The 11,210-nt window shown below is 42.2% G+C and overlaps 1 protein-coding gene across 2 annotated transcripts in view; it reads right to left on the bottom strand.

Annotated features, from left to right (window-relative positions):
- Nucleotides 1-11,210, bottom strand: part of PLGRKT (plasminogen receptor with a C-terminal lysine) — a 61,514-nt gene that overhangs the window by 1,526 nt on the left and 48,778 nt on the right. The window contains exons 1-3 of one of the 2 annotated variants that reach the window (XM_008048255.1): nucleotides 3,977-4,054; nucleotides 3,489-3,619; nucleotides 2,819-2,928 (exon numbers count right to left, since the gene is read on the bottom strand). In XM_008048255.1, coding sequence (XP_008046446.1) covers nucleotides 2,819-2,928; nucleotides 3,489-3,619; nucleotides 3,977-4,051 — 316 coding nt within the window. In that variant the 5' untranslated portion in view covers nucleotides 4,052-4,054. Of the gene's footprint in view, nucleotides 1-2,818; nucleotides 2,929-3,488; nucleotides 3,620-3,976; nucleotides 4,055-11,210 lie in introns of those variants that run through there. The other variant, XM_008048254.2, reaches the window with a different exon arrangement.

Here is an 11,210-nt window from a genome sequence, read left to right as displayed (position 1 = left end):
AAAAAAAAAAAAAAAAAGAATTGCGTTATAATAAACATTGTTCACATTTCCTAAACCTGCCTTTAGAATGAAGGATAACACTTTCTGTCACTACACCTCTCTTAACACACTGTTAATTGTACTCCAAACCCACCAGAACAGTCTACATTTTCAAATTGTAAGAGTATTTCAAACATCTTTGTCTCAATCTTAAGTAGCAAGTAAAAGTTATCATAAGACTATATATAATTAGATTGGCCATTGATGAAAAGTAGATATTTTCCATGTGAGAATGCCATCCAGATGATAAATTCTCAGTATGTGTTTACAGAATGGCTGACTGTTTATTTTGATGTCATCACTATTAACAGCGTTTTAGGGTACAGATAGGGTGAGGTGGATGAACGGATGGGTGCAGCACCACCGGAGCCGGCAGGCCGGAGGCGGCCGGAGGTGTGCGCTGGCAACCAGCGATCTGAGTCATGCAAAGATCTGCAACACACAGAGGTGAAAGAAGAAAAGATTTATTTACGAAAGGCTCACTTCCCACAGACAGGAAGCGGGCCTACACTCCAGAAGAGAGTGGCTCCTTAGCCCCTCGAGCCCGGCTTTGATCCTTTCCCTTGGGGGTGTTGCAGTCAGGTAGGTGTGACTGCTGTGGCTTCCTTATTGACCCTCTGCGAATGTCTTGGAGACCCTGTGACACAGAGACCCTCTAATGTCCGTCCACATTATCACAGTCCCCAGAGAAGGGCGGAACAAGGATTCTAGTGCTCCTGTACATTCCTGAACAACATTCCTTAGAGCTAATGGAGGGTGCACTTCCCCTTATCTTCTAGGCATTCCCTGCGGGCAGCTCCGGGGGATCCTTCACTCCCCTGTAGACAGCACCCAATCTACTGGAAGGTCAAATCCCCACCCACTCCCCACTCTGAGTGGTCACGAGTCCTGTGATCTGCATAACTTTTGTAATCACAAGTTTTGTGACTTGTATAATCCTTGCCCAATGCATGATTTCTTAGGCCTTGTAAGTTCCCTTTACTGTAGGCAAACTTGATTGCTGCTTCTGTCAGGCCCTACTGATAAAAGCTATGCAATACTTCTGATGCCTGGCATCAGAAGTCTGGACAGAAAACCCTGAGGGGGGGTCCTGGTCACCAGGCACTCTGTATACAATGGGTTGATACTGGTCATGCTTAAGGAGTCTGTGTTTCTGAAAAGACAAAGTCGGCAAAGTTAATCTTTACCTAAAGTATGCATTTCTCCAAAACATAGCTTCTATTTCTTCCTCATCATGTCAGATATTTAAAAATGGCTTCCCGCTCTCGGTCTGTCCTTTCACAGGGAAAATCTATAACCCAAAATTTCTAATGTGGTTTTTCTGATGCATTCTAATTTTTTTTTTACAGAAAATTACCACAGAAATAACTTCTGTGGCAGGAGCTCCATATTAAAGGGCAATAAAAGCCCTATTCTATGAGAGCGGGGGGGGGGGGGGGGGTAAGCTGGTGAATATTTCACAACCAGCTCTCTGGATTTAAAAATATTACATATGTTTATTATGTATTTAAGTTTATTTCAAAACTTACTTATATAAAATGTATAGATATTGGGCAACCCCCTCCAGTCCCCTCCCGCTCTGGGAGCTTTTATGCCCTCCAATAAATCCTGCTTTAAAAATATAGCTAGCTAGCTAGCTAGCTAGATAGATAGATATCACAATAAAATGTATAATCCCCTTATATTCCACATAGCAAATTCATCCTCACAGAATGCTTTCATTGATTTTTGTGGCACTCTTGAATCCATAGACAAACCATGCTGTAGCTGATGAGAGCGTATAATTTCAACACGGATAGTGGTTGCTGTTTTCACTTACATTAGCGAGTAGGACAAAAGTGAAACAATGACGACATTTGTTGAAACTTCACTCATTTGAGAATGATGTGAACAACTGAATCAGACAGTGGTTTCTGAATATTGGAAGGCTATTCCCTCAATGTGCATGCTGCTTACAACATAATAGCAAATAAAAAAGACAAAACATCATCTGCATCGTTAGCATGTTCTTTATCAGTTTTTGAAATCTAGACCAGAGGCTGGTAAACTTTCTTAAAGGTCCAGACAGAAAATATTATAGGCTTGTGGGCTCCTATGTTTCTGTTTCAACGACTCAGTTCTGTCATGGTAACGGGAAGGTAGCCACAGACAATATGCAAAGGAATGGGCATGGATGTGTTCCAATAAACACTATTTTCAAAAACAGGTGGTCAGTCCACCTGTCAATCCCTGGACTAGTCAATCAGCAGAATAAGAAGTCAAGCCCTGATCTGGCAATTGCAGATTTCCACTGTGTAAATTAATGCTCCCGTCACGACCAACTTCATGCTACCAATGGGATGTCACCGAAGTCACAGTATAGCTGTATTTTGTTGTTTTTGTATATTATATTTGCATTTCTAGCAGATAGATACAATAGATATGAATAACCTAAGAATTTGGATAACAGTAAATAATTAGAAACAGGTGAGCGCTCAGCTTTTAATTATCTTTGTCTTTAACATAATTTAACATAATTTATTTACTATAATTGTAAGGTTATATAATTTAAATTTAATAAAGTAAATGATTATGTTTAACAACCAGCTTAACACAACAATTAGTTCTTATGAGCTGGCTCCAGCATACCACTCTGTCTGAGGAAACAGAAATGTTGGTCATTAGAGGTTCAAAGAGAGGGTCTTGTTAGAATTTTCATAAGTTAAGAAGTCCTGAGGAAGGAATCCTTGAACCAGAAAATAAATCAGAAAACAGAAATTCTAGTTTATCATAGGTTTACCTTTCATTCTTTCTAGAAGGGTTCCATAGCCCAAGTCATACTGGTAGGTGAAGATAAAACTTAATGGAACAATAGGGAGCAGAAGGGCTGGCTTCTTTCTTTTTATAGCCCTGTTAAACAAAAAGACAATATCAAAAAATAACCTGTAAATGCATATGTCTTATACTTAAAGAAAAACATACCTGCTTTTTGGGAAAATGTTCTCAATTCCGTAAGTTACTTAATTAACTTGTGTTTTCTATAGAAACAAACTTTTCTTACCCAATACCCTTCATCAGACTCTGCAGTTCTCAAGAGCAAGGTCTATGACTGGTTCATCTTTATTTGACTTTGAAGCTCAGATTCCTTGCTTTTAAAATGGGTAAGAATTGGTATCTACCACCTGGGATTGTGAAAATAAACTTGTAGAGGCTTTCTATATTGGTGCCAAATCAGTGCTCTCTTTAACTTAGAAAGTGGAGAAAAAGACAAGAAATCTAAGACACGAAAGGTAGAATTATCATTTCTACCCTAGTTCTACAGTTTACCCCCAAGCAGTAAGCTACAAGAGGTTACTTTGTTTACACATGCACCATTTGGACAAAAGCCTAATCTCTGGAATGGAATATAATGGAAAAGACAAAAAGAAATAAAGTATTTAAGAAAATTTAAAAGTAAATAGCAGACATACCCAGCTGTTAAAGAGATGGCTGTGATACCAAAAAAAGTTCCAAAATATTTGAGGAATTCTCGAGACCAAGCAATCTGCATGGCCATTTGCCTCTCCCTCATCTCATTCTGCATTGTGAGCTGCCTTTCCAGCTGAGGAGAAAACAAAAGACAAAGGAAGGCCACTCAACTTTTGAAACCGGACAGATGTCATTACTCTGCTTTTACAGCAGGTTTGCATTCTTCCATTGCTTTAATTCTTCTTTTAAAATATCTCTCAGTAGCTTTTGATACACATCCATTTTGGACAGCTGTCACCAGCCGTCACCTTGGCAGTGAAATCTTCCCAGAACATACACAGAATAGATACCGATATTCTGCTTCTGGATCCTGAGGCCTTGCCTGCTTGTGGTCTGGAGCTTTAACCATGGCTCAGACACATGACCAGCTTTTTCTGTTGCATGTAAGGTAAGATCTATGGGTCTTTAAATGCACATATATCTTACTGACCTTTATTACCACCACTTTCATGGAAATCTGCTTTCCAAATTTGTCTGTCTCCAAATTGAGATTTATTTGGAGCATGAAGTCCATATCACACCATGATACGACAGTAGAGGGGTGTTGTTTTGAGACATCAATAGAAATATCCTTTGGCACATACTTCTTGTTGCCTCAAGTCCTTCACCACTTTAACCGATGCCCTTCACTGCTTTGAAAAGCCCAGAATACAGAAGGAGGCTGAACTTCTGAATGAATTTCTAGAAAATTCACAGGAGAAGCAACAGTCTATAAGCCCAAGCAAGTCATATTCTTGACAGAGAAAAGTTTGTTTGCTTTTAATTCTAAAATCTTGGTACTACATATCATCAGCTAGGGGGAAGGAAGGAGAGAGTAAAACTTGAAGCAGGAAGAAAATATCAATTACAGGACTCAGATTTCCTCCACGTCTTCTTCCTCCTAAGGGAGGGAATTGGGAGAGGAGAACGAGAGTTGAGATGTGAAAAACAGGACTCGGCTCGCTGGTTCCTCTTGTCACTATGCGAGCTGCACACACACGGGCCTCTCCCTCAAACCCAAGGAAGTGAGTCCATGAGTTGCAGACAGTGAAGTCCACCCTGAACAGTCGTTTAAACAGAGTAAGAATCACTGTGGGGTACACAGCAGCTTGAGAATTTCGGGGGGGAGCCCTGGAAATAACACAGCCAGGATAAATGCTCAGCCAGAACGTGGGACTCCCCTCGGGGAACTCCACAGCGACTATCTCATGCCACAGAGACTGGGGACCAGGATGGAAGCTCCACCTCCCACTCCTAAAACACAGCTGAAGCCATTTCAGAGCTTTCCGCGGCCCACTTGCCCCTCCCAAGTCTCCTTCAGCGATGACTACTTGGCAGAACCAGGTCAGACGCCGAAACGGTGTCTGGAAAATTTGCCTTTGGCTTTCTAGCCTCTGCTGTGCAGGCAGGCATGCTGTAAGGAAGTAGGAATGGAATCCCGTCAGTATTAACCGCCACTGAAGGTATCATCACAGTATAGTTGAGGAAACAGAGAGTCAGAGTTTGAGAGATTTTGCCTATGATTACAGTCATTAAATGGCAAATCTAGGATTCAACCCAGGCCTGCCTGCTCCAAAGCCCAATCTTGCAGTCTACTGTACGTAAATTTGCTTTTACTTAGTCAGTATGGAACACGGGAGTAGAGTAGACCGAGTATGTGACTGCCATGCCAAAAGCCTTTTGCGTTCTATAAATGCAAGAATTTTAGGACACACACACTGAGTTCTACATTGACCTGAGGTACAGACCGACCTGAATTATTATGTTTAAATCTCTTTGAAAGAGCCTATGCACTCACTGCCTCCAATTTCTCACCACCTTTTTGTGTCCCATCCCACATAGCATGATTTCAGTTCCACTCTCCGAAGGCCCGAGGCCTGGTGGTCTCCTCTTCCTTGCTATATCAGATTCCTCAGAGAACTAACTGGGAGCAGCCACAGCATCCAAATAAGGATCACATTCTGCACACTTGACTGTCTCAACTTTTCCTCAGAGGTGGCCATCTCCAACCTGCTGGGCAAGCATGGGTTTGGGACTCTGTGCCAAGAGCCCTGGGAGAGATCAGGCCCAGCTTTTGGCTCTATTAGAAAATTAGTGTCTGTGCTCAAGGTAGGGACAGAACAGGAAGCTAGAGAAGTTCTTCTAAAAGGTCAAGTCTTGCCTCTCTCATAACTGGGATACAAAGGAAAAAGACAACTCCTAAGAACAGCCAAGCACTGGCGGGAACCCTCTCCAGAGAGGGTCCCTCTTCAGATCTTGTATTTTCCACTCTCCGCCTTCTAAGACACCTTCTCCTTTTGTTCTTCTCAGTTCCTGGTGATATCATCACCTTCCGGGCTCCAACCACCACCTCTTGCTGATGACCTGTGAATCTAAATCTCCACCTCAGATCTCTTTTCAGTGGTAGACTCATATTTCTAACTGCCTGCTGGGATCAACAGTGGGAAATGGATACCCAAACCTTACCATTGTGTCTGTGTGTCTCTTGAACCCAGTCTCTTACCTGTGGTCCCTGCTCCAATTCAGATTACCATTACCCACTAGTGGAACCACTGAAGTGACAGCTAAATTGTGTTTTCTGTCTTGGTTCCCTCTCCTTCTAATTCACTTTTTATTCTACCATCAGATTCCTCTCTCAAAACTGATCTGATTTTTCAACTCCTAGACATGACACGGCCTTTAAAAATCCTATCCCAACTTATCCCACGAGCTTCATGTCCAGTCTTCCTCTGGACCCCAGTTTCCAATCCTCACTGAGACCACACACACTCATCTTTCCACACGCTGTTGCTTTTGGAAAGAGCACAGACTTTCAGATCACGTGGGCTTGGGTTCAAATTCTAGTTCCGTCATGTGACTGTGAGCAAGCTCCCCAAGCTCCTGGAGCTTCAGGACTTGTGGCAGGTAACTGATTGGAAGCGAGACTTTACTCCCGGGGCTGACTGATTAGAAGCGAGCCTTTATGGTAGAAATTTCTTATCTGAACCTGACTTTAACACAAAACAAAAGTAGATTGTGGAAATAGCTCACACTTCAGCTATTCATTTCTGGAAAATAATTCTTCCAACACTTATGTTCCCATGTAAGCTCAAAAATAATACATCATCTCATTATTTTAGAAAGTAACCATTAAAACCCAAAATGAGAGAAGATGTCATTATTTTTCCATGCTGTCATGTTCTGATGTGTATGGATCTAAGAGTTCTACAGAAAGGTCGGCCTGGCCTAGTCACAGTCAACAGTTCTTAGATCTACTGCAGTTTTTAATCCCTATAGTGACACCCCCACCCGTTCAATATAATGCTAAATAAAAACCCAAACTGAATGGTCACAGATAGGGAAAGAAAGGTCATTGAGAAGCATTAACTGACTTAAAATTAATTAAATTAATTTCAGCTCCATACCAGAAAACTTTCTTCTACAGTCCTCCTGCATTGTCTGTTAAGAGCTATTCATTCACACTGACTTCTTTTGCTGAAACTGAAAGCCTAATTTGATAGTACTAACATGCAAGCTAACATATGAAGTACTGGGAATAAGAGTGGCTCAGTAGCAGCCCTGGGGGAAGGGTGGGGAGAAAGCCACAGAAAAGGCAGCATGGTGGAGAGGAGAATGCATGCACATTCGGGAGCAATACAGGCATTGCTGGCCGTCAGTCCAGAAGGAGACTCTCAGTGTCCCCAATCTCGAATCAAATAGAAGATGAATTTCAGGTTAATCAAAGCCATAAATGTACCAAATGGAATAACAAAAGTAAGTCAACTTTGGAAACTGCTTGTATAACCTTAGGGAGGCAGAGACCTTTTCAATGAAGGCAGAAAACATAAAGAAAAAATAGACATAGTTTATGCATTGAAATTTTTTTTAAATCACCACTTCATACCCATTAGGACAGCTATTATTCAAAGCAATCAACCAAACAAACAAACAGAAAAGAACCACTGGTGGTGAGAATGTGGAGAAATCAGAACCCTAGCGAAATTTTCTCCGAAATGGAAAATCTCTCGGGGGACGCTCCTATTCTAGGATGTGGGGTCAGGAAGAGTGTTGGGAGCCGGCCATGGAGGCCCACTGAGCGTTAGGGATCAGGAAGGGCTGTTGACCCCGAGACCACTAGGATGTGTTCGGGAGCTGTTGACCCAGTCCCTCCCTCCTTTTCAATTTGGCACAAACTACAAAGAAAAGCTCCAGCTGGCTCTAACAGAAAACTCTCACTGGAATGTACACAGCTAAACCTAGGAGTCTATTGTTCCCATTCCCCACGGCTTATGGTCTTTTGCTTTATCACAATTTAAGTTTGACTTTGAGTCACATTGAGGAGCCTTAGTGCAGGTCACAGGTTCTCTTGATGTGACCTTTAGAAATTTATAGATATAGGTCTTAGAAAATAGTTTATATAGATTAAACTATTAATTAAGTAACCATTTTATTATAGAAGTGTGGTTAATTCAGTTTGATTTAGTGAAGTTTGTATTAGGCTGGCTAGTGCTAGGAGAGAGTAACCATAGCTCCAATTGTTTTATAGATACCAGTTTGAATTAAAATAGAATAGTAAAAGGCAATATATCATTATGTTGGTTTTAGGAGTAAGCACTGAACAATGTTAAGTAGCTATAAACAATTAAGGGTACATAGAAACTGGATAAGAACTTCATGTTTTTCCTTATGTTTGAAAAATACATCTGCTTGAGAGTGGGGGGTGTCCTGTGTGCACCTGGACCTGTTCATGTGAAAGGCACATGCTACCTTTTGTGTAACCATAGCAGCAGGAGTTCCCGTGATGATAACTTTGTGGAGTTTGGGGATAAAAGCTCTGGGATTACACCCATTAAATGGCTTCTGGTCACTTGAGCAGGAGTCCAGTCTCTCTCTTTCTCCCCTCTTCTCTTTCTTTCTCTTTCTCTTTCCAGAATAATCGCCGATGCTGCCACACCTTCCAAGGGACCCCCTAAATCTCTCTGCAGGGGCTGGCCCCCCGCAGAAGAGAAGAACTGATATTGAGACAATTCTGGCATCCAGAAAGCAAGAAAGAAAAAAGAGAAGGCAGTGCCACTCAGGCTTGATGCGTGACACCACGTTCCCTCCCAGAGAAGAAGCATGTTCTTTGGCAACTGCGGGGTTCCTCAGCCTGCTTCCTGCTCTTCACCCTCAAGGGAAGCTCTTGGGCTGGCACGTGTGGCCCATTCCCAAAGTCCACAGACAGCAGAGAAAACCCAAGCCAGCCACTTACATTAGCCAGCCTAATTCTTTATCATACATCTGAACAGGCAACCAGGGGCTACCAGACCTCTGAGGGAAACCAATCACATCGGAGAGAAGGATCAAGGTGCATAAAGAGAACACCTGGAATGGAAAGTAAGAGAGAAGCAGGACAGAAGAAAACAATGTAGTCCGTGCAGTTGGAGCCTTCTCTCCCCACTCCCGGATGTGACCCGGCAGGGAGACTGCCAGCATGGTTCCTCCAGCCGACGTGCAATTTTAGGTCCTGCTAAAATCCCCACAGAGTGGGTGATGGCACTGCACACAATATGGATATATCTCACAACCCTAAATTGAACCAAAAAAAGCCATACACAGAAAGTGCAAGCCACTGGATTCCAGTGATATAAAGATCAAAATTAGACAGAAAGCCAGCCTGTGCTGCTGGAAGTCAAGATAGCGGCTATCCTTAAGTGGGGGTATGCGACTGCAAGGGCTTGGGGTGGGCTTAAGGAGCATGATCTGTCTGTGGGAATTAACTGAGCTGTTTAGTGCTGTTAAAAGGCATACGTCGTTAATCAAGGAGATGTAGCAGTTAGGAACGTTTTATACACCAGACAATATAACATTAAACTTTATAAAGCAAAAATGCTGGGAAAATAAGAAAAGGTTTACACACCATAAATAATAATGGTAGGACTTGATGACCCCCTTTAGAAATTTACAAATTTGATAGGAAAAATGTGGGGATATTAAGAGTTGAGCAATTAAATGACCGAGCTTAAAATGTTGGAGGCCCAAACTTCACCTGCACACAAACTACTTTTGTACCTAATCCTGACTTTTTTTTAAAGTGTAGGGTATTGTGTGTGGGCCTTTGCCAGAACTGTAGCTTTTATCTGAGAAAGATGGAAAGCTACTGCAGGGCTTTAAGCAAGTGTTGGGAGCTGCCACGGAGGCCCACTGAGCATTAGGGATCAGGAAGGGCCGTTGACCCCGAGACCACTAGGATGTGTTCCAGAGCTATTGACCCCATTTCCTCCCCCTTTCTACTCAGCACTAACCAGATTAAGCTCCTGTGAGCTCAAAACATAAAAACTCTGAGACCGGGACGAACACAAGCTAACTTTAGAAGCTCATTGCTCCCATTCTTCCGCAAACTGCAGTTTCGGCTTTCACACAACTTATAATTCAAACTCGTGTCACATTTAAAAGCCATAGTATTGGTCACAGGCTTCTGGGCATGATCTTAGGGTTTATTGAAGGTGTAAATTGTAGAATATAGTTTTAGAAGACAGCCATTTTGTTGAAAGAATGTGGCTGGGTTACTTGCAGGTAGCCCACTGTGAACTTTGGACTGGGCCACATTCCAAACATCTGGGATGGGCCACTTTTGTTTGTAAAGTAAATACTTAAGCTTCTATAGAATTGTTTAACTTGGCATAAATCAATCAGCTTAGGATGAAAAAGGTTTATAGAATATGTCAGTCACGGATTAGGTTACCCTTTGTTATGGGATTTTAAGATTATCATATGAAAAGGGTTTAAAGGCAATCATGATTAAGTTTTCATGGATTAGGGTTTCTGGTGGGTGGGGGACGCCCCTCCCACATCTGACTTTGTGTATAAAAGACCCGTTGTAATTCCCAATATCACTCATTCGCTTCTGCACTAGACTGGAGTCCAGTCTCTTTCTTTCTCTCTTCTTCCCCCCAATCGCCAGTGCTGTCTCCGCCTTTGGGGTACCCGAACCTGGCTGAAGCTGGTCTCCGGCAAGCAAAACAGTTTAACAGGATCAGTCTGATTTCTCTTTTAAGAATACCAAGTACCCCCAGAAATGAGCACGTTTCCACTCTTAACAGCAATAGTCATGAGAGACCTAAACTGGAATTAATCCAAAGGACTACCAATGACAGAATGGATAGATAATGATACATTTCTATAAAGATGACTGCAAAACATGAAAAAAAGAATGAATTGCTTCTAATTTCTTCCACAAGCAAGGATGTGGGTAGATTTCACAGATGTAGAAAGACACAAAAGAGCACAAGCTACATGGTCCCATATGTAAGAAGCATTAAAATAGGCAAGACTAACGCATGGGGATAGAGGTCTGGACAGAGGCTTCCCTTATCAGTGGGAAAGGCAGGAGGAAGCCTGCCGGGCAGCTGGGTGTGCTCTACCCATGGATCTGTGTGTTAATTATACAGATACAAACACCCACAGAAACTAAGCTGTACACTTAGGATTTGTACACTTTGCCAGTCTAGGTCATACTTTAATACAAGAAGAAAAGAAAGAGAGCTGTGAAGGAGGAGGGTTAAAACACCGAGAACAGACAGGAGACTGCAGCACTGATGTAGGCAAGAGACGGGGTCTGGAGTGGAGTGACACCACTGGAGGTGGTGAGAAGTGGCTGGACTCTGGTCTATGTGCCATTTAACGTCAAAGATGATTTTCTTACTTTTTTTTTTTTTTTTTTTTTT

Source organism: Carlito syrichta, unplaced genomic scaffold (assembly GCF_000164805.1).
Source record: "Carlito syrichta isolate Samal-C Ts95f unplaced genomic scaffold, Tarsius_syrichta-2.0.1 Scaffold123284, whole genome shotgun sequence".
NCBI classification, from domain to species: Eukaryota; Metazoa; Chordata; class Mammalia; order Primates; family Tarsiidae; genus Carlito; species Carlito syrichta.
This window is presented reverse-complemented; position numbering and strand designations above follow the sequence as displayed.